Raw genomic sequence first — 23,817 nt, 5'->3', positions numbered from 1 at the left:
TTTGGTGAAAAGTCTCTAAGCATTAGCACAGGCAATCCAGCCCTACCTGATTAATTGCACATTGCCCCATAGTGCACTCTTGTAAACTAGCATAACCCAGCATTTAGACAGGTTCCACCCCCCTTCTTTTCTATAGGATGTACTTGGCATGGAATATTTCCTGCTAAATGCCTCACACAGCACAGTAATTTGTATGGGCAGTTACCATGCAAAACTTTCCCCACTCATTAACTCCCACTTTCAAGCCTAATGGGGTACATCTAAGCAAAGCAGTTGAGTTACACCACGCTGTCTTAACTTTCAACGAAGTTCCTGCATCCATAGTGTTCTCAAAAAAAAAAAAAAGAGACAATTCACTTGCAAGAAAGACTTTATTTTGACTAGCATGACTGCCATTATCAACACAAGATCTCCAGGGAGGCAAGGTCATTCCTGCAAGAAAAAAAAAAGCATTACTAACAATTGGGACAAAAGGGAGAGAATAAGGAACTGATACTTACAATTCTATGGAAAGTCAGGAAAGAGATGTGCTGGAGGATCATCTAGTTCTCCTATGGAGAAAAAAAAAAGGTTAATTTATGTACAGAAGAGGGCTTTTAAGCCACTAAGCTCATTAAAATACCTCCAGGTCTGAAGCTCTGATCAGAGTGTAGGTCATCCACCCCCAGATCAGATGCTACAAAGTCCCGCAAAGGCACTTGTGTAGGTGGAAAGGCCACAGCATTGAAGTCTGCCAAATCCAGGGCGAGCTCTTGGTCCTCAGAAGGAAGAGCCTGCGTCGGAGACAGGAAGTCTAAACTACCAAGCCCAAGCCTCGGATCAACACCAGGATCATCAAATCCCAGCTCAAAGTCTTCCACTCCAGAATCAAAGGAAAGATCTTCTGCAGCATCACCACTGGGGTCTGCTTCAGGCAAATCAGATGCAGGGAAGGCCGCATACCCATACGGAGATGCATAATAGTCAGCAACGTCTTCCTCAGAAGGCCCATGATCTTGTACAGGCAAGATCAGATCCAGCTCCAGGTGGTCAGATTCTGGATCTTCCAGTTCCCAGCGATCACTGTGGGGGTCAGCTACTTCAGTTGTAGCTTTAGGGACAGTTCCATCATATTCAACATCCGACTCTGGCAAAAGAGTGGTAGTAGTTTGCTTTTTAGTGAAATCTGGCATGGGTGCCTTTGTTACATTGGAGGGAGAGTCTTCTCCCAAGTACACAGCAGGCAGATGAGCAGTTGTCACTGGAAGTTTAGTTGGCTTCTCAGGGTCTTGTTCCAAGGAAGAACTTGAATTTTCTTTAAACTGGAAGAGCTGGTCAAAATCAGGAACACCATCAGAAAGTGGCACATCCAATTGCTTCACAAGAGCCTTTTCAACAGGAGGTTCTCCTTCAGCAACATTGGAAAACAGCCCAAGACCAGCATCTTCAGCCACAGGATCTGTTCCAGCTCCTACCATGTCAGGAGCGGAGTCTATCAGGATGCCATGCAGGGGACTGTCCTCCGTTCCAAAGCCACTCTCAAAGGGGGCATCATGGTGGTGATTATCTTGTCCATGCAAACCCACCACAGTCTCATCTTTTTCCTCAGCAGATCCCTGCACCAAATCAGTATTTGCTACAAGAGGGTCCTCCAATCCTAAGCCAACATGAGATTCAGACCTATGGATTAAGCCTTGCTGTTCAGAAGCGGTAACTGCATTCTCATTCACTAGAGGAATTGAATCTGCAAATCCAAAAAGGACGCAGTAAAACAATACACACCACATTCTACCGTCCCTAAAGGCGGGGGTTGAAAATACAAACACCACACAAAAAGCTGCAGACAACGAAAACCCTGACAGGCGACGTATTTAAAACAAAGATCGCTGATTGCCTTGAAGCGGTACGACGCGTCGAACCAATTAATGTGTGGGATGGTATTCACATTCTCACGATTTGGAGAAAACAATTAGACAGGATATCACGCAGTGGCGTGGAAATGCCAAATTATCTAATTCATAGCGTCACTAAAAACAAGCAAATAAACTGGCAGCTGGTATAGGTGTAAGCGAATTACTATTGTTCACGATGCGTGTTGTGTTTCGTATGCTTTAGCGATTTTTAAAAATACACTAAAATGCTATTAATATGTAAAAAAAAACTTTGTGGAAATGGACAAATAATAGACTAAGGTATATATAAATACTACATATTTTTTAAAATTGAATAATATCAAACGTACCTAAGGGTAAAATAAACTGAATACAATGGGTGTTTTGTTTCGTATGTTACGACACATGAAAAGAGCATGTATATTAATAACTATGTTGATTTCATTTTTAAAAAAGTCAAAATATACCGAAAGCGTATAAAGTATATATATAGACGTTCAAAGTACAGTAGGTAGCTGCGTCAGCATATGTAGGCTGCAAAGGAACTAATAAAGGTTTATTCCATGCTGAAAAGAAGAGACACACCTTCTGAAAAAGGCTCCACAGCCGAAACGTTGTGTCTCCTTTCTTTTCAGCATGGAATAAACCTTTATTTATTCTTTTGAGGCATATATATTTTTCTCATATTATACTGTAGTGTGTTTTGGTTCTGAAAAAACGTCAGTTGTGATTTAATGACATTTGGCAATAACGGACACCTCTTATCCCCTGTTAAACCAGATTTACTGTATCTTTTACAATATTATATACGATTTTCAATTAACCTTCTACCCCTGAATCCTCAGCCCTGAGATTTTAAAGTGACCGGGACAGGAAAATACTATACTGGAACATTTTAAAGACTGATGACGGTGGGGAAACGTTACAAGAAGATAACTTCTGATCAAAATTAAAAGACGCTGAATACCTCAAAGTAAAGTGCAGTAAATAATGTCCACTTTATAGTTTGTGTGACAACAGACATTCAGCTGTGTAAAATGTAATAGGCAATGGACTTTTGCTTTGCCAATTGAATTAATTGAACTTTATGTAGGCCACACTTTGAAAGCCTAAAGTACCACTAAATCACGACACCAGAATTAACACCTCTACTCTTTTGAACAGTGCCATTGGATCTTTAATGAAAGTGTAATTAGGACCTCAGTTTAACATCCGTTCTTAAGGGTTATGTATTGTTTACTCCGAAAATCACAATGTACTGTGGAAAGCCAGCCAATCTAGAACAGTGGTTCTCAAAGTTCTATAGTCCATGGACCACTTACACCACGTCACAGATGCAGTGGACCACCTATGCCTATATCCACTTCTTACCCGGTAAAAATCATCACCTGTTAATGTACTAAAAATAACGAATATTGAATTAAATTTGATGAAAAGTACTAACATTTTTACAAACAAAGCTGCATGTTTTGCAAATGTTTTTATTACTTAAAAGGTTAATGTGAAGAATGGAGCTGCTTTTGTTGAACAATCAGAGAAGTGAGATCTAAATCCAAGCGTGACAACTTCAGTCTCACGTTCAGCCGATTTCTCTTTATTTTCAGTCCAACAAGTGACGAAAATCCGAGCTCACAAGTGTTCAGTAGGTTGTTGGGAACGGTAATAGATGCTTCAGAGCTATTTCATTAAGTCAATAGTATTAAGGCATACTCCGATCGTACATGGTGCAGAAAACCGATAATTTGTATCTTAAATAAAAGTGATTTTAAGGTTTAAAACTGACGTTTCATCATATTTAAGTCGCAATCGGGTTTTTCACAAGGCAAAGCATGAGAAAACGTAAGCAAAGAGACGACAGTGTATTACAAATAATGGCCACTTCTTTAAAACATAATGGCAACCTCTTTAGAGCATATCAGGACACGACTCAAGAACAGTGAGATAGAAATACAGAAGAGGGACAAAAGAGCCAGGTGGGAGAAGTTTGGCGAGCTAGTCAGCACAACAGAAGAAAGAAGCGCAGGTTACGTTATCTACATCGATTGTGAAGCACCTTACAAAAATGACAGTCACAAGACTAGGCTACGTTAGTCTGTTTAAAACATGGAATCTGGATATGCTGTTTCAATAAACGTTGATCAAATGAATGTTCGAATATTGTTCGGTGTAATTTTTAATGGAGCGGGTTCGGACCGGCTTCGGGTCAGTACTTTTATCATTTTAAATCGGGTCGGGCGGTTGCGGGTAAAAAAAAAAACCGACCCGTACGTCACTAACGAATAGACTGCGTAACTGACTGTCTCGTTTTCAATGTGTGACATCATTTCAGTCATAGTGCATAAAACTAAAACACTGAAGCAATAGGCGCTGATGGGGAGAATGAAGAGGCGAGGTGGTCACCCATAACTCAATCTTCATTACAACACAAAGGCAACAGAAGGGTACAGCCAAGGAGAATGAATGGAAACGTTGCAATTTCGGCAGAACCTCAAGCCAGCCAAGTTTACGACTAGACTGGTGCTTGCCCCATTACTGACAGACACAGGCCCCTGAAAAGCTGGTGAAACCCCGATACCTAGAGCCAACACACAAGTCCCTCCTCGCACTATTTACAGCTTGCAGTTCTTAACAGTGCTCCTAGGGGGAGCCCCTTCGTAGCGGACGCTACAGTATTCTTTCCTCTGCCTTGAACACCGTAGACTTGCTTTAAGAAAGATGATAAAGTCAGCCCGCGGACCACACTTTGAGAACCACTGATCTAGAACACGCCCCAGGTACGTAGCTATCAAAGAACTAGGCTAGGCAGTCAGCAAACTGGAAAAAAAAACCCATCAATGAAAAATTAGAGGGAAGTAACTTCCAAAATCAGAAAAAAAAATGGAATTCCAACTGCACTCCACATGGAATGGAAGTATGCTGGCAAGGATTTGCAAGACAATTTCTAAGGCCTGTTTGGCATTCCAGGAGTCATCGGTAATGTAGGTGACTAAGAAGATTTCCAAACAGGAAGAAACTGTGTCAATTGCTGTGGCATGAAATATTTAAGCAGTGAGCAACACTCTCTGAGCTGATCCAGATTTCAAAAAGTGCATTGTAAATTGGCAAAGAACCACCCTTTGAAAGGGAAGATGAAAACAGTGACATATCCCAGGGAGGTACTTTGAATCACATAACTTACTCCAATTCATAAAGGTACTGTATTAAGCATGCTGAAGTGCACGGGTAGGATTCTGTTATCCAAACGGTTTCAACAGGCACAAATAAAGGAAACATGTGAAAACAGTGCAATTATTTTATTTTTTTTTACAGACTGAAAATCACATCTTCATTATGGAATGTAAGTTTGAAAAGAACATATCTTGCAATTAAAAAATATGGTAACAGTCACAATTACAATCTTTACATTGTACAGCAGTAGAATCAAAAGCTCACTTTACCATAGACAATGAGACATTGTTCAGTAGTTTATACAAATGATCTGTTAGTCCATTTGTATTTTACTTCCATGCACTTCATAATGTTACAGTAGAAATTGGATTTCAGTTTCATTTTCCTCTACATATTTAAATATAAAGATCTGTAAACCCCATTACTGCCTTCATAATTGTAAGATACAACTTTAGAGTCACAAAGTGATTTCAGACAACCCTGCTCTAAATAGTTAGCTGCATAAAATATTTTGAGAAAAAAAAACATTTAAAATATAGTTGTATGCACAAAAACTTTTACATTGCAAACTTTCAAAGCCCTGTTTTCTAACTATTTAACATGTCATAGGTATTAAGTCAAGAGCTCACTGGATATTTTTAGTATTTGAATGAACAAAACCTGCAGTGCATGTAGTTTTGTGAGTACAACATTTTCAGTTTTTAAATTTAATTGGGAAAATATATTTTTCCTTAAAAATGAATTCCTTCTTCCTTAGATTTGAAGTGTTTTAATAAAATCACAACAACATAAATGGGAAAAAAAGGTTTATTGCCAGGCTACATACGTAATTACATCTGCAGAGATCTGGTGTTTAGCTGACACTCTTCATTAAAATTGAAGACTTTTTGTTTCTTTTCAGCACAGCAGTTAAATAATAACAGAACTATAATATTCAAATACTCACTTTGATGCTGGTTCTGTAGTAAAAAGTCTGTTACATTAATTAAGACAAACTCCTCTGTACTTTATAAACATGGAATAATCATGCCAAGGGAGTATTCTCTATTAGGATTAATCATTTACTATAATAGATTGCTCCACAGTGTCCCCTGGTGGTAACCTTTCTTTATAAACTTCACAACATTCTAGCTAATGCTATGGATTTTGTTAAGCCTGTCAATACTCCTGCATCTCAAAAGGTTTGATCCTAAAAGTGTCAACTAGGAGGAAGGGAAGATTTTGCTTTTTATTTTGAAATTTGCTTCAGTTGCCTTCTCAAATGGCCAGACTATTCCATATTATTTCTGACTTTTTCTACTTTTCACCTTAATAAATAACGCTGGTTTAAATATTTAACAGTAAATGTTTCCCTCATACTTCGTAAATGTGTAGTGAGTCTACAATCTTTAGCAGAAGGTGCTTGATTGTATTTTTATTTTTTCCACAGCAGGAATAATCCACAGAGCACACTTAGAAGCACTGCAGAACTTCTCTGACATAGAACAGAAACTTCAGCATCGCCTTGGTCACATTTGTGCAGTGGACTCTCTACTGTAGGAACATTCATACCCGGTGCTAACACAGAATCGGCGTGCCTTTCAAGAAGCCTTTGATACTTCACAAGTTTCAAACCCTCCGCGATACCTTTGCTTTCCACCAGCACTGCAGATTTGGTCCACTCAGCTGTACCTTTCAAGTATATTATATTCACAATCTCTTCCCTCCATCATTAGATGGAACAGGGGGTAAACTAAATTACACAATTAACAGTAACCATCCCCTAAATGAGCAGGAACATCTAAACAAAAACAAAACAAGCCCTATCATTTTGGCACAGTAGTCACACATGAGTTAATATACACATTTTCTGTCAGTAATAGGTTTTGTTTTGTAGTCTGCAGCCAGCTGCAGTTGCATTTTCTCTGCCGGTGAACTAGGACAAATACATAGAATTGCACGTTTCTATAGGACTAAAGATCACTTTGGAACAAAGTATAATACTCTTTACCCAGCCTTGCATCTTCCTGACCCTCTTCTGCTCCAGATATCTGTTTTTTCCACCTGCTATGTGAAAACTTCCTGGAACATGACTACAGACCCTCGGTCAACATGAATCATTGCTCAACCTGAGAACTCTGGTCCATTAGGAAGTGTATACAGTATGAGCCCCCATTTCACTCAATGGCAGCTTGTCATTGTTAATTTGAGGTATACATTTTCCATTTGTACAGTATTCTGGGATCGTTAAATTATATGTATGATCCACAGCAGCAAATGCACAAATGACCAAAGCATTAAATATCTTGAGTGTTCTTCATAAGATTTGCCGGACACTTCATGTCAGAGCAGAGCGAACTAGGATGTACATTCAACACACTGAAGGGTAAAGAGCCTGAAAGCTGGATTAACACACAAAGAGAAAGTGAATGTAAAACAAACACCTGACAACTCTTAGCAATAGGCAGACTAAAAAAAAGATGTTTAGCGTGGGAAATGCATGCACTTTAATGCCAGATAGTGTGTATAAAATTTTAAACACACTTGACAGGGACCTAGCTATAATTCATACACAGAACAAGATGTTTGACATCTCTGGATGTGTGTTGCAGAAATTCTCCTCAGGCATTACTTGGTGCATATTTAAGAAGATTTCTGTGCATCTCACTTGAACTTCAAAGCTAGGAGGCACAGTCGCTCAAGAACATGACAGGGCTGTGGAGCTCAAATTTCAGTAGCAGGTGGAAAAAGCACAAAGGAACAACAACGTCTAATCCCACTACTGCCTGCATCTGTGGGAAAGAGCCACCTAGACAAGTAGTATTTAGAGACATAGAAATTTGAAAAGAGATCAGAAAGTTAAAATGGGAGCATGCAAAACAAGTATGCCCAGTGAAGTGAAATTCAAAGGTCAAAATGCTGATCAACAAAAGTCAAACTCAGTATCTATGTGTACAGGTGATCATAGAAAAACTGATTAGCAAGATAGATGACTGATATTGCCAAAACACCTGGCTAATCGATAGGCATTAAAGTTAACAATGTTAAATTTGTGCACTTAACTTTTGAAATAGCAAACTCATGAATAAGCCTTTTGTTAGAGAGGTCCCTGAATATAGTCTAACGCAAAGAAAGCCAAACAGACAGTGGGGTTTGGCATCATTGTGTCACCCAGACCAGGTTTCATCACATTCCTGAAAGAGGTTAGATGTAGAGGATTTGAGAGCCAGCAGAAATGTAGTTAAAAGTCTGTGTCCCTGGTATGGTTTACAGTAACTCTTCACGTCCATATGCTATTTTTCTGCATTTGACAAGTAGTACTGTGTGCTATCAGTATAGTACTGTGTGTTATAGTGTGTGCTGTGTGCTATCACTTCCCAGTATAGAAGACTTCTTTGCAAAAATATATCTATTTCGATTAAAAAAAGTAAACCCAGCTTAACTTCTGAAACTCACAAAATACTGTAGTTCATTGCAGTCCGGGAACAATGAACGATTTTCAGATTGAGTTTTGAACTTCAAAATGCCACATGAGGAAAAATCCAAATAGTATGATAATGCTCAACTCCACTACAAAGAAGTAATGTTCTTGTTCATGTTTTAAAAAAATAAATAAAATGGTAATTTTTTAAACTCAGTGTAAATGAAATATAGAAAATGTATTCCTGAATGTCACAAGTGTAATATTATGACTGAGAAATCAGTAGACCTACACTGACGTTTAGAAAATACTGAAATGCAAATGTTTCTTTTAATAAAGTGAAAGTCATTACTGGTCTGGAAAAGCCACAGCCCTGCCGTTTTTTTTAAATAGGGAACGTGAAGTTTTGTCGACCTGACAAATTTAGGTTAATGAAAGTAATTAATTAAACTGAAAAACGCTGATGAAATTTTCAGGTCTGAAAGCAGTTGAACCTATGGCTCTCCAGGACTAAGTTTCAGTGCAAAAGCTGTCACACCTCAAATAAGGGCTCCCAAAGGCTTCTGAAGATAAAGGGAGACAGTCGCTCGGAGAGGGCTAGGAGCCTGTTGTCGGAACCCAGCTTGGTGAAGACCAGGCACAATGTGGTGAACTGGGAAAAAGAACTAAAGAAAAGCCAGAGGGGACGGACAGGAGAAACATCACATTCATTTGGTTGATAAAGGCAGGGCCGGACTTCCCAGCATGCTTCAGTCAGTGCGGCCAGCTGACGACACTTGTTGGTGGCAGGTCCAGGAACGTGGCTTCAGGAGCTCCAAGAAGGTGGGCTGAAACCAGCATAGCAAAAGCAAGTTAGAGGTCAGGAATCTGTAATGATGGGCTTCACTGTGAGAGGTGACTGCCCCAACTGCACAGGGAATCAAGTCTCAGATTGCTAAACTGTTTAATCTGTTTCAGGGTTAACAAGTTGAGGACTGGTGAAACGCAAATGTAATATACCGAGTTGCATCTTCAGACTGTGTTCCAGGCACAAATCGTCAGAATGAGAAGATATCCTAAAATGTCCTTAAAACTCAAGTGCAAATCCTTCCTGAGTCATGAAATCATCTCAAATTCAAAGTCTCATTTAATTTATTCACAAAAATAAAGTATGTAATCAAGGCATAGGAAAACTGTTAAAATGGCAAACATTAAAGCTTCTAGGAAGCTGCTCTCTATTTTATCTTTAAACACTTAGCAGGACATTATTTTATCACTGGTTTCTTGGGATCTGGGATTGTTAGATGTGTCCATATTTCAGACAGCTGGGACCTAACTATTTGTTAGACAAGACCGTTTGGGACCCTCCTGAGTGGATCAACTGGTGAAGATGCTCGTGCAATTGCAGACTGAGCTCTACGAGCAACAAGTTGCGGGTTTGAGCCTGGGCTAAGTCACTAGTCAACTGTGACCAGAATTACTCAACTGGAGACAGGTGACTGAATGCAAAGGGCTTCAGAGACACATCACGTTTTCTGGTGTGATCACACTTTTTATAGCTTTTATGCTCCGGTTCATCTTATTATCCATAACATTGGGTTAATTATGCTGGAAGTAGACTTTGTTAGGAGGTTTTTGTTGTTATTCAAATAATGAACAATAATTCCACTGTTTATTGCTTACTATTTACATACTGCTTTACATGCTTTAGCTGTAAAATAATAAACTATTTCTAGAGCACTGTTCATCTCATGGTTTTTTATTATTAATCGAGAGCTGGCTGTTATATTGTGCCTCTCCCTTGCACTTTTACACTGCTTTTTCCTCACCCATAGTTAACCTTTCGAATGATGTTCAATTTGCCAGGAACAGCTTTTGTGTTGCCTATCAACAGTGATGTTATGTGCTGGACAAAATTTAAAATGCTTTATCATAAAATAACTTTCCGATATATTGTCCCTGTTTTTTTAGTTGTTTTTAACAACCTGATAGCTTCTAAAGGAGGAATTTGTTCTGTAAAAAAAAAAAGCAATTCTGGTGATGTTTTAAGTTACAAGGCCCAAGTTGCCATGACGCATAAGGTCAAATCTGAGTCTTCTATGGCAGTGACCTGGGTCATGCCACTTGCAAGTCCTACAAGTCTTTGGCACTGACACAATCAATATCACAGATGACTGCACCTCTGATAATGATAACTGTATGTTCAGGATTTGTACAGTATGTTTTGATTTTTATTTGTATCTTTTCTAAAGTTTTCTATGTTTATTTTCTCCAGATTGATTATAGTTGCGTTGTGCGCTTTGATGAAACAGGGTGCCGCTTATGGAACCTGATATTGAGCTCAAGCAGTCAGAGTGCTATACATTTCTCTCAACTATGGCTATATACATACTGTTTAATTGAAATGTACAAATATCAGCAGGAATTTCAGATTGAAAAGTAATACTCAAATTCCAGACATGACAAAACGTAAAGATCTCCTGAATTTGTTTTGTCAGGGTTGGAGTTGGTTGAAGTCTTGAGTGCCTCTTTGAACTGAATGCAATATACTGCATACAAAAATTACAGAAGCACTTTTAAAGTTACTTCCAACAGTGCAAAAGAAATGGAAATTTATTAGCATTAGCAGGCATTATTAGCAGGCAATATGTCCCATTTTCTTTATTTTTAGGGAAGTTGTCACTCACTTTATAAATAATTTTGTTTTGCGCATCATTAAATATAGCCCAATCAATTGACCTTCCTTTATTAAGTATAGAAGGATTCTATACTTAGTACTGAAATTTAAGGAAGGACACAATGATTCGGGGCACAAGAAATTCTATGTTCTGCAAAAGTAAAAGTGATAAATATCTGGTGATTCTCCCACAATGCTGGATTTTGAGGAAGGCACACTCAGTTACTTCTCTGCTGCATATACGTTTTGATCGCATTTTTAAACACGTTTTTAGAAAAATATTTTAAGAAAACACTTCATCTTCATGGATGAAAAGATGTTTGTTGGTGAGCACAGCCATAACAGATGGCTTTAAAGAAACTGAAAACTTTCCAAAAATTAGACATTTTAAAAATTTCCCAACAATTTTCCTCTATCACTGTTGAAGGAGCAGTTTTCTGATTGGCTGCAAAACACACAATTCTCTGGAAGCGCCGAGGATCGCTGTGCTGGAAGCTCTACACTGGCTCTTGCTAGCTTCCATAACCTCCTTCTAAACTCTCGGAACTGACCAAGCCTTCACTGGTTGCTTCGTATTCTTGTCTTACACAATCCATAACTCAAAAGCAATGGCACTTGGCTCTGCTGCACTGCCACCTGAGACGAGATGTGATTCTGCTTTTGTCGATATGCGGGAAGGACGCAGGGGAAGGCTCTTACATTCTGCACCGGGCAGTAGCGCTGGGCATACCACTCCTGGGAGTACAGACACAGCAGGACCCCCTGGCCTAGGAACAGAGAAGTCCACATGATGACATTCCAGATGGGGCCCTTCCTCCGGTCATGCAGGATGAAGTTGAACAACACTGAAAATACACAAGCGACATGTTTAGAAACCAGGGCAGGTGCGGCCATAATACAGTTCAAACGATGACACCGCTCATGGGTGAGAAACTTAAGTACTTTCTTTCCTTTGCATTAATTTGCATGTCTTTCCGACACATCCACTCCTGTTTGAGTCCTTGTCAGCACCCGGGAGAAATAAGTCATTAAAGGTGAGTCAAGTAAATGCAGTAGGACTTCCAAAGGCCAGGAATGGAATGGAGTGCAATATTTGAAACTAGCAGATCACTAGCTAAAGAAGCATGCTGTGGAAAAGATAAGCTGCTAAGTGAGGTATACTTGTAAAGAACACCTCATGGGGTTGGCGAACAAAGTCGCTATAAATGGCTTTGCTCGCTCTGTGGGATGTTAGTAGCAATGTGGCTGCATATAGATGAAGACACTAGTCAACAGCAGACACCTGGAATGATATATATATAATAAGCAAATATTCAGGCTAACAAAAAGAAATCTGTAGACTTCTTTAACTAGGTATTGCTTGTGTTTGATACTATAAACGCCTCTTCCTACAGCAGCCTATGAAAAGGAAGCTAAACAAGAGGGTGGAGAGAACCTTCCGGATACATGAAAAAGGGCACAGCTTACTCCCAAAGCACATGAAGAGACAGAAGAGGACGGGGTAGAAGAACCCAAAGCAGATGGCCAGAGCGTACTCGTGCACCACCGCGGACACCGTGAAGACTGACAGCATGGCCGCCGCCCGGAACCTCTTCCCCAGCATCTGAAGACAGAGAGAGAGACAGTCCACGTCAGGCCCCACCCTTCCTGTTCCAAAAATCACACTCTTCTCCAACTCAAACCCCACTGACAGCACCTTGTCGGCCATTAGCTTCTAACACCAATCCTTCTCAAGAAGTAGGAATTCCTAATTCATAAACAGGCCCAATTTTGAAGTTTCTCGTTACCCAAGACGTGCTTCGTTTTACTACGTGTAAACAGAATTTACACTTTCTAACCATGATGTGTGGCGACGCTGCAACATCTGATCCAGATGTCAGCATTACTGGAGCCAGTCATAACCCTCATTCAAATATACAGAATAGGGGGAAAATGACAATGTGACGTCACTGACATAAATCAACATTTACCAAAAATAAACAGACTTGTTCAGTCTCCCAGATGACCACTGTCACTTCTGTATTACACAGACACAATGTGATCACGGTAACATTTCTCAGTCCATTATCAGTATTCTTCTATATACTGTTCAATTAACTTAAAAGAATGTTTTCAAAAATTCTGTTTAAGAGACTATATTTAATGTAGAGGAACAAGTAATAGGTTTATTCCATGCTGAAAAGAGAAGAAAGGAAACACAACGTTTTGGCTGTGGAGCCTTCTTCGGGCGTGAGAAAGACAGGGCAGACAGCAAAGATTAAATAGCACAGGAGAACGAAAGCTGGGAGAGTGGAGGAGGCGGGAGCAGGGGAGAGGCAGAGAGGCCACTCAGGTAGTGCGAAGTGGGGAGAGGTGTGAAGTCGAAACCTGCATGTGAATAGAGAAGATTACAGGAAAACATTACATTTAATGTCTCACTTTAATTACATTCACCCTTAACACTCCCCTTATACATTCCTACACTATAATAATAGCTACATGAGTGTTCAGCGTTTTTGATGTTTGATTTTTGTTTTTCATTTAAAGCTACCATTTGTGGTTCAGATGCATTGTTAAACACAGGAAGACATCGCTAACTCAGAATCAAGGCAGCTGGTTTTCACTTAACATCTCAGCAGCTAAGTGTCTGAACTAATGAATCCCTAAAGCCAAGTATACAGGTGATGCTAATCACTCTTGCCAGAGCTTGTTTGACTTGCATTAAAGTAATTTAATTTACTAATTGACAAGTGAAAGGTCTTCTTTTATTTTTTCCCCACCTATGGAACAAGGCAACCTTACAAAACGATTTTCAACGCCATGGTGATATACAGTATGTAGTGTGAAAAGTCACAACTACAAAGACTGACTGCTATTTATTTACTTAGGGAAGTATGGTATTGTAAAACAAACATCAACAACAGAACACTATACATAAGTTATAGCAATAGTAGTACGATCTCTGAGGTGAAAACTCACAATAGGCAGCCAAATAAAATATGTAAGTTCCTGAAAAAAGTAACACACAAATTCCCTTAACCCCCAAATGCCCCATGCTCTTACCCAGAGGAAGTCACGATAGGCATAGTAATACAGCCAGTCGTGCACCACAACATTCCAGGTGCGATAGTAGTTAGCAAAGGATGTTGAATTCCACCAGTCCTAAGAGGGGGAAAAACGCATAAAATAGAAAACTGAAAAAGAGCTCATATTGATAACAATTTTTTTCAGAAGCTCATATCCCAACTTGAACTTTGGTTTAAATCCACATTGCCAGCAATTTCACTTATTCACATTTTGTATCACATTTGATTCTAAAGAAAGCTTCAGCTTCAGCTCTTATTTCACGGCACGGGAGGGCTCATTTCATTGCCCTACACTGTACTGTTCAGTAATTAACACAAATGACATAAATAATAGAAATGATACTATTTTAATTGCTCCCCTGACATGGTTGAAATACAGGTTATGCACGATTGTCAATGAAAAACTGTGATAATACGCAGAACCTGCCACATGCAGGAAAGTACAGCGAGACTGAAGTATAAAACACAGTCCTGGTGGATGCTGGTGACAAACGCATTATGATTACTTTGCACTATTCATCTGCATTAAGAACCTCTCACAGTACTTGCTGTTTAAGTATCTAAAGTAACTTTTATTGTACGTAAACTGTAATTTTATTACAGGACATACAGGAAGTTTTTACATAAAGTCAAATTAAAGAATCTCGAGTCTTGCATAACCTGGTGTGTTCTAGAAAGTTCTATTCAGCTGGTACACACCTCAGACACATATGCACAAGTTCTCAAAATTTCACAACCATCCATTTGTAGACACACAAATTTGCAACTTAAAAGAAGTACCGAAAATGTAAATGTTCTGCAACAACTACTACATATAAAAAAGTATTTTGTTTTCATGTCAGTTACTAAGACTGAAGAATGAATAATTACAGCCCTGCATTGCACTCTATAATGACAATAGGGTGTGATGAGGTTAAGCAATGAGTAAAGACACTACACCCTGACTCTCCTCCCAGCTTCATAAGGTCCTATGGAAAACACAGACACAGCTAACCAGTTTCAAACATCACAGAAACATCTTTGTTAGATAGGGTGTGGGAGGGAGGTGCTTTTGGAAAAGCTCTTGAGGTTAATCATCAGCATGAAAGAAATCCTAAATCCTGGTCATAGAAACTTAGTGACACAGCTAGACTTGGCTACCGAGAAAAGACAGGTAGTGCTCCCACTACCAGCAGGGAAAAACAGAGATAGAGAAGCACTTTCTATTGCAATGCAGGAAGAACTCTGGGATTAGACTAACATCATCCATCCATCCATCCATTTTCTAACCATGTCTTCCATTTTGGGGCCATGGGGGAGCCAGGGCCTATCCCGGCAAACAACGGGTGCCAAGCAGGATACACCCTGGATGGGTCTAGTCCATTGCAGGACAGACGGACACAAAGACTGACACAGACACACACACCCAGGGCCAAATTTCTTAGAAGCCAATTAACCTACCAGAGTCTTTGGACTGTGGGAGGAAACCCACATGAACACAATAAGAAACGTACAGCCATGCAGACAGCACCCCAGGTCTTGAACTGAATGCAAGACAAATATTCTTCCCTACAATAGCACATCTAATTTCAGAATTCCCACACCTGCCAGCATCAGAACAGCTTCCAATGCTACTGGATTAGGGGAGAAAACACTTAGCGAAGCCGCAGTCCAGTAAGCGATCTCCTGTCACAGCCGGAGGATCAGACGTTGAGCCCGTCTCACAATAAGGTCTGATGTGATGTATGTAAACGCCCAATAACACATTTGTATTGTAAATGCCTGTAAAAGTTGTTAAGAGTATCTGCTTTGGCAACACTGTAGTTCACCAGTCATGCCAATAAAGCTCTTTGAACTTATCAATCTGACGCACTGCTCCAATCCTCTACTGAGGGACAGAGTATCAATGATTCAACTCACACTCTTCTTTGACTGGGTGGGGGATCAATAATTTGATTTGCCTCAAGAGTATGGCTGTCTCCAGGACACGTGCAATGCAAACCTTCTATCTGAGTGCACACTGTGCACATACAGAAGATCCAAGGTTTCTTCAGGCCAGGGCGCAGTCAATAATATAGGCATGCTACTATGGATGTTTGAATTGCAAAACGCATGTCCTGAGGCACAGACATCTTGTGCCACAGTAGCAAATCCTATTTGGGATATATATTTTGACATGAGGACACACAAGATGGGAGAAAAAGTTCAAGTTTTTTCCTGACCTTGTAAAACATCCTGTCAGCAAAGCGCAGCATCTCAGCGAAGGCATTCAGCCAGCAATGCAGGAAGGCGAAGAATGCCAAGAAGAGGACCAGCACTCCTGCAGAAACACGAAACAGGGTTGAAGTCCCAGTGACATACAGTGTGCTCCACAGTTGTGTTTTCCAGAGGACAGCCCTGAGGGACACTGGGCATGCTTAGGTATTATTAAAGGCTGCCCAACAACATTTTAAATGCCATTATTTTCCTCTCAGCCTTCCTACTCCTTCCTCGTTTTTGCACATATTAGGTTAGCAGTCATGGTCAGCTCTTTTGCCCGTTGTAAAAACCAGCGTGAAACGGTAAACTTTACATTTTGGCATAGCTACCTGCTGTATTTATATACTTGTGAGGGCCACATGCTGACTCCCATGCCAGATCTACAAACAACAAATTCTGGGACTTTTAGATTTTTACAACAAGATGGCGCTTGGTTTACAGGAAACGTTATTTGCATTGTGGGGGTGTCCTCGCACTGTCTATCAGGACATGTTCTCAGATTTTGTCAGTACATTGTTATTAATTAATAGGTTTATACTGTCTTGTCCTATAATAATTTCATGCGCTTTAATGGTTCTTAGTATACATACTATATATATACCCAAGTGTAATGTGTATTGTGACAGGCAGTCAGCTTAATCAACCATGGAGAGGAGGCAGCTGTGTGTCCTTATGGTCCCTATACTTGAGACAAGCGTTCCTCTAGGAAAATATGAGCTCCCTCCTAGCAGCGGTGTGAGGTTAGCCACTGACAGGCAACAGATGCTGCATACCAGGTCTCTACAGGTGAGTGCATAGCTTAAGAGACCAGGAAAACAGGGAGGGATTGACCGCGAGAGACCAGGGTTAAAAGACCACACAAATGAGCCCACATTCTGAGCTGCTGACAGTGGAGGATGGAGTTATGGAGACCAGACTAACAGGCAGCCTTGGTAGCTGTTAAGTGACAGGAGACTTTTTCCCATTTAAATTCCCATTGTGAACATTTCTCAAAACCGATGTCTTTTTATTCAGAGAATAAAGAGTGTTACATTGCTGTAACTTCACCAATGACTCTACACTTGCAGTGTAAAACCTTACCTGGGAGAATAGAATTGAAGACGCACAGGACCATCACTCGCAGTTTAAAAGGCCGCAGACTGATGTTCCTGAACTGAGGGATGCAGAGGCGCACAAACACATAGTAGGCATAGAACAGACAGCCCAGCACCTGAAAAACAGGGAGGCCAGATTATTAGTGAACAACTGGGAGCCACTTTTTTGGTAAGAAACTCCTCATTCACTTAAGAAAGAGGACAGGAGAGGGTAAGTAGTGACTTTTAAACCACTGCCTTGGGAAACTGTGCTCTCTGTATTCTGAAAGAAAATGCAAATACTTAAGGGACAATTTTTTGCCTGGTCAGAACTATCCCCAGACCTCAATCCTAATGAAAACTGGTGGAACTAGCATACAGTTCAATCCAACACACTATTTCCCTCATCACAACCTTGAAGTGAAAGTTGTCCTGTTAGAATAATGGGAATGGATTGGCTTGATAAAGCAGACTAGACTTAATAGACTTCTGTGGAATACAGGCAATGCCCCACTTTGACTGTTCATGCTCATGTGGGTTCCAAATAGTTTGGCCATTCATGTAGCCTGATCTTGGCAAAAGGAAATTTGTGAACATCGTGTAATGAGTTATTGGACCAGGCACAGTCTCAACCCGCATTTAGACTGAGAAATCTGGAAATAAGTTTACAGGTACCTGCAAAAATTTGGTTGCCACGTACCCCCATCTAATCGATGGATTTCTGCAAGGAAATGGAAATCAAAAGGAAGTTTATACATTATATAACTTGGTTCAGTCAAACAAAGCAGAAAAATGTAGCGAGCATTCATGAGGCAAAATATCAATCTAATTATTATTTAAATATCACTCTATTTCTTACACTGCATAAAAAAACAGACATAGAAACCAGGCAGCACAAGAAATGCAATTCTCACTAAAAAAAGTCTAAAGTTGAATTCCTTCAGGTAAACCATTTTTTGCTTAACCCTGGAGGCAGAAGTAATTAACCCTGACAAACACAAATTATGCTGTCAAAGGAGAAAATGAGACAATACTCCCGCAGGCACGGTTTTAGCACAAGCACTGTTCTCCTTAGATAAAAGGGCAGTGTGCAAATATACCTCATATTTAGCGGTAAGTCAGTTAATGTACTGTAAATAAATGTTGCACTGGGCTGTCTAGGAAACCCTGTGATTGTACTTCTTACAGCACTGTTTGCTGTGACATTAGGGTCACACACTGCACGTCTTTTTCCTGCTGGGGTGCAGTACATCTCTGCAGTCTCGTCCCCTGGACGTCTCACCTGGGGTAGCTGTCTCTGTAAATGAGTGTTGGAGCGAACAGGAAGTAGAGATACTGCGACACCTGGGGTGTGGACATGGAGTCTGAAAAAGAAATAGCAGTCAGTTTCCAACATCACTTTGTGGAGAGACATTGGGGCTCCGTAATGTCTGGATTAAGAATTCGGCAAGATGTGTGAAAAGGGAGAGCACATGACTACAGAATATAATGAAGATGATCATCTTTATTGTCTTCTATACTGCTGATATGCAGACTTTGAGGATTAGAGCAACATTAATCCATAAAACCAGCTACAACTATATATGGCATCTGAATATTCCACAGATACCATAACTAAATGAACACATAACATCTTTCACTGAAGAACTATATTATATATTAACTCTATAAGCCAACAGCAATGAATTCAAGCCTGTATCCATCTCAGCCTTTCCATGAGAAAAACATTACAGGTTTTCTAGGCAAATTGGGGAAGAAATACAAAAATATAGAACTGCACTTCTCCTACTGCCTGAAAAATCTGTTCTTTTAACCTTACACACAATCACCATGTACTAATGTGTGCTTTCAGATGTCACAATTCCTTGTTTTAAACGTTGGAAATATGAATGTAGGAAGACTTTTTTAGGAAACAACTTATGTTACTTAACACAAACCCCGAAGGAGAGGCACAGGGTGAAATTCATCAAGGAAATTTAAGCCAAGAATGGAATATGTGCTTCCTCTTCTTCACCAAAAGCAATGGCAAATTTTTGGAACACAATGTAAGAAAGAGAAGGTAATGGAAAAACTGAAGCTCAGATTTAGCGAGAGATTTGAATGAAGATAAAAAAAGATGAGAAAGTTGTGTGCTTGTGAAAAAAGCTTGGATCCCCTGCTTTGCCATGCCTGTCTGTCTGAGTTAAGGCACAGATACCCCCCAGATACCCAGCAATGTCTTACTGTTCTTCTCTCGGGTAGAGGACAGCACTCTGGGCACATTCTCCCTGATGAAGGAATGGGCTTTCATGATAAGGCGAACCTGAAGGGGGCAGCAGACATGAACAGAGAGGTCACAATCTCAAACACCATGCAGTTTGCCTCAGGTGTTTTACTACTCTTGTCTAATTGGCTAGAAAAAAAGGATCAAGCCAGACCAAGGATGTCAAGCTCAGTTTCCACAATGCTGCAGGTTCTTGGAGCTTTTTCCTCCAAAGTTGCTTGCATTTACCTTAAATCACTAATAAACCCTTTGTGCACAAGCTATTACATAGCTTGACTAACGATAGGGCATGATGATGTTGAGATCAACTGAGTTCAGCTGCATGACAACTGAGTCAAGACTCTTAGATCAAGGAGTGCAACATGACTGCGTTTCAACCATTCCGAAAAAAAATCTGTTTGACAGTGACAGAATGTCAGACCATGTAAGCATGTGAAGAGAAATGTGAGCAAAAACACAGAAGAGAATATTTTAGATTTAAAACCTGGGCTTTAAAAGACTTTATCTGAACTTTGGAATGAATACAAAAACAAAGCAGGCCATTCAGTTTCTCAAGCTCCCCGTTTACGGTTGTAGTCAAATAGCCAGTACTGGTCAAATAGACAATTCTCTCTCCCCCCGTCACCAGCCAACGATTTAGACTAGCCAGTCAAAGCTAAACTGCATTTTATTTGAGAGGTGTTTGGACAGCAGAGCACCTGACTCACATGAACATGGGGAAAACATGAGAACTCCACATAGACACGTCACCAAAGCCAGACTGAAACCCAGGAGCCTGGAGCAGTGGGGTTGCAGTGACTACCATGCCACCACTGTGTGGTGGTGTGTGATACACCAGGATCATAGAAGACTCTGAAACTTTATAATTCATGGAAACCTATGTAAAAATGGGTGAAAAGTTTGAAACCGCCTTAGGTGGTGGCATTCAAATGTAGCAATATGACTGTATCATGGAAACTTTTAGCTGTCTATTTGCACAGATGTCAGCAGATCTGTTTAAGAAGAGCAATATAATATCACTCATCTATCACACGCAAAACCTGACCAGCATAGCCCTGACCAGTATGCTTCCATGGCACTAACAGTTCGTGACCTTGTAGTGCAGCCGGTTTAAACTGCTTTAACTGTGCTGAGGCTCCTGGATTGGTGGCTTGGGGCTGCTGATGTCACAATACCTGTCTAGATGGTTTGACTTCTTGGCTTCCTTTGGCCAAAACCACATGTGGGCTATCAATGATTAGATACACCGGAACTAGGTCTAACTAGTAATGTAATATTCTTTCAGAACAACAGCAATACAACTGCATATGATATGTACAATTGTGTTTCATGTTCCTGTTTTAATTACTGACAAAACTGGACACAGATGCTGAAAGCTGATCAAATTAAAAGACAGAAGTGAATTAGTACTAGATTTAAACCATTTTTAAAGGCCTGGACAGAAGTGTTCACTTTGTTTCCAGGAAGCCATACAACTATCAATTATTGTAAGTATCATTTAAGAGACAAAAAGGAAAATGACAATATGGATCCAGTCAATTGATGCGACAGTTTGCACCCAGCAAGGTCCCATAATAATAATAAAATAAGATTAATCCACTATAGATGAAGATTAATAAAATATTTTCCCCCCACATTTACATTTTTCAGATGAAAAGCACAACTTCAATAATAATAACTCTGTTGTTGACAGCGAAGGTCACTTTGAAAACAGACCCGTGGCTTAGAATCTTACGAAACCCTTCCATCAGACTATTACACCCTTAACTATAACGATGAGCTCAGCAGTGGGCCCAACCTGATCCCAAACCTCTAGAGTCTAGGAGATTGCACGTAATCCTAGAACCATCAATTCTGATGAGTTGGAACAAAATAAAACAGCAATTATTCTGACCAAAGAAGTGAGGAGGAGTACCCGGAATGCAGAATGAAAGTCTGAAAAGCCATACTGTTTTGCCCTATAAATAATGTGTAAAGAACACATCACCACCCTGAGCATTAGAAAGAACAAGCACAAACACAGCAGTATCTGCGAGCTGGGCCTTTGATTGAGGCCAGTTCTACTACAGATGCCTGGGTGTATTTCTACTACAGATGCCTGGATGCAAACCCGCACGGTGTTGCTCTTTTTAAATCCGAAAGAATTCCGTATAACAAATCCAACACAGCATAAAATTAACACTTCTCACGTTGGACTTTGGCTTTTGCCGAGTTATCTGGGGACAGGGACAGGGAGGCAGACTGCACAGGCCCGTCGGCGAGGCCCCACCTGCTCCAGGATGATGATGAAGCGCGAGGCGGGAGGCAGGTTGTTCCTCAGCACCACGTAGGTGGGCAGAAAGCCCATGACCAGGACTTGAAAGAGCAGGAAGAGGGCGCCGGCGAGCAAGGAGCCCAGGGCCCGGTGGCTGGAGGTGCGGTAGTGCCGGGCCCACTGGTGAAAGAGCACGTAGGGGACGACAAACGCAGAGAAGAACATGCAGAGCCACGTGGACACCACCAGGGGGAGCTGGCCGAAGGCGTACACCAGGAGGTCAAAGTCCAGCACCAGCCTGGCCACAAGCGAGGGAGAGAAGGGAAAAGAGGAAGGCAAAAAGATTTTTAAAGATTCACAGAGGCAGCCTAAATCCTAACTCAAATGCCTTATTTTATCATACTCTTTTTTTTTAAACAAAAAGGCACATTTAGAATCTTTTAAAATCTGATGGTCCATACCAGAAGGAGATGGACTTGTTTCCTGTGGGTTGCCAAATGTAAGGTGAAGCATGAAACCCAGGACCAATATCAGGGCTGGTGCTGGTCCAGTTTACCCCCTTCTCTCTCTAAATTAAGGGGTTCTAGGACGCTCCTTAAAACAACATCTGTTCGGTGGTGGTACTAGGTTCCCCAGGTTGCTTGTTCCACTACAATCATTTCTTCTTGAAAATAAGAGTAAAGTCTGAAGAAACACAAGGCAAGTCTCTCACCTGCCCTCATCGATGAAGTCCACAGCCAGAGTGCTGATGATGAAGAGGATGAGCAGAGCGATGAACATGTGGTAGATGGTACGGATGTGGTTCACTTCAAATAGTTCGCTGAAGGGAGGAAGGAGGTTGGTTTCATTTATAATAATAATAAAAAAACTTAAGTATATATAGCGCCTTTAAAGGAGGCTTCTCAAAGCGCTTTACAGAATGACAACAACAATAAATAAAAAGAATACACAAGATAAAACACAATTACAACACACAGAGGAGACTGTGGATGGTGGTACTAAGTATAGTAGGAGCAGAGGGGTAAAGAACGGAACCAGTTAAGTAAAGGCTCTTCTAAAGAACAAGGTTTTGAGTCTGGATTTGAAGGAGTTTAGAGAAGCTGACTCTCCGTTATCCTTGGGGAGAGAGTCCCAGAGCTTGGGGGCATAACAGGAGAAGGCCCTGTCACCCATACAATGTAGACGGGTTTGGGGGACAGTAAGGAGAGCAGAATTAGAAGAGCGAAGGTTGCGAGGTGGGGAGTAGGGCGATAATAGTTCAGACAGGTACTGAAGTGCCAAGCCATGCAGAGCCTTATAGGTGAGCGTGGAGATTTTAAAGTCCACACGGACTTTGACAGGAAGCCAGTGAATGGGACACAGAACACAGGGATGCACGATTCGCAGTGTTCAGTTATGCCCACCATCAAGATCATTACCGAGAAAATGAGATTTCCATTATTTCAGGATGTCTTAACAATAGGAAACCTCTTAATAGGACAACCAGGAATGCTGTGGCGAGTGTTCAATTCCCCAATATTATTTTCAGAATCATGTCCTGCAGAGGTGGCATTGTTCGTCAGTAATAAGCTTTTTATTTCTGTGTCCTGTAATTTTTGACAAACATCTACACTATATTTTATGTTCTGAGACATAAAAAACTAGTCTGTTGAATTTTTGACTATCCAATGGCTCATGGGATATTCATTGTATTGTTCATTAAAAACATTGAAGGGTTGCTGTCTAGAATGACAACAGGTCAGTATCACTTCCTGCTTTGACCAGCACTGCCAGGCGAGTGAATTCCAGGGTGAAACAGTCTGAAACTCTAGAACCCTATATAGGCCTTA

General features: G+C 40.5%; 1 protein-coding gene and 2 long non-coding RNA genes across 3 annotated transcripts in view; all 3 read right to left on the bottom strand.

The window, feature by feature from the left end:
- Window positions 1-23,817, bottom strand: part of LOC148652366 (uncharacterized) — a 125,007-nt gene that overhangs the window by 69,817 nt on the left and 31,373 nt on the right. The window lies entirely within an intron of this gene.
- On the bottom strand, window positions 353-1,837 carry LOC148652368 (uncharacterized). The gene is made up of 3 exons (XR_015925304.1): window positions 623-1,837; window positions 501-551; window positions 353-432 (listed from the first exon to the last, which is right to left on the bottom strand). It is a non-coding gene; the product is annotated as an uncharacterized LOC148652368 (long non-coding RNA).
- The window catches only part of soat1 (sterol O-acyltransferase 1), a 40,245-nt gene continuing 23,901 nt past the window's right edge, over window positions 7,474-23,817 (bottom strand). The window contains exons 6-16 of the mRNA XM_088599067.1: window positions 22,701-22,808; window positions 22,004-22,286; window positions 19,695-19,773; window positions 18,754-18,835; window positions 18,147-18,192; window positions 17,479-17,608; window positions 16,362-16,459; window positions 14,138-14,236; window positions 12,563-12,698; window positions 11,795-11,940; window positions 7,474-9,266 (exon numbers count right to left, since the gene is read on the bottom strand). Coding sequence (XP_088455193.1) covers window positions 9,189-9,266; window positions 11,795-11,940; window positions 12,563-12,698; window positions 14,138-14,236; window positions 16,362-16,459; window positions 17,479-17,608; window positions 18,147-18,192; window positions 18,754-18,835; window positions 19,695-19,773; window positions 22,004-22,286; window positions 22,701-22,808 — 1,285 coding nt within the window. The 3' untranslated portion in view covers window positions 7,474-9,188. The remainder of the gene's footprint in view (window positions 9,267-11,794; window positions 11,941-12,562; window positions 12,699-14,137; window positions 14,237-16,361; window positions 16,460-17,478; window positions 17,609-18,146; window positions 18,193-18,753; window positions 18,836-19,694; window positions 19,774-22,003; window positions 22,287-22,700; window positions 22,809-23,817) is intronic.

The sequence above is a fragment of the Lepisosteus platostomus genome, chromosome 11, assembly GCF_059453375.1.
Source record: "Lepisosteus platostomus isolate fLepPlt1 chromosome 11, fLepPlt1.hap1, whole genome shotgun sequence".
Classification (NCBI taxonomy): domain Eukaryota; kingdom Metazoa; phylum Chordata; class Actinopteri; order Semionotiformes; family Lepisosteidae; genus Lepisosteus; species Lepisosteus platostomus.
Note: the sequence above shows the minus strand (reverse complement) of the source record. Positions and strands in the feature narration are given on the sequence as shown.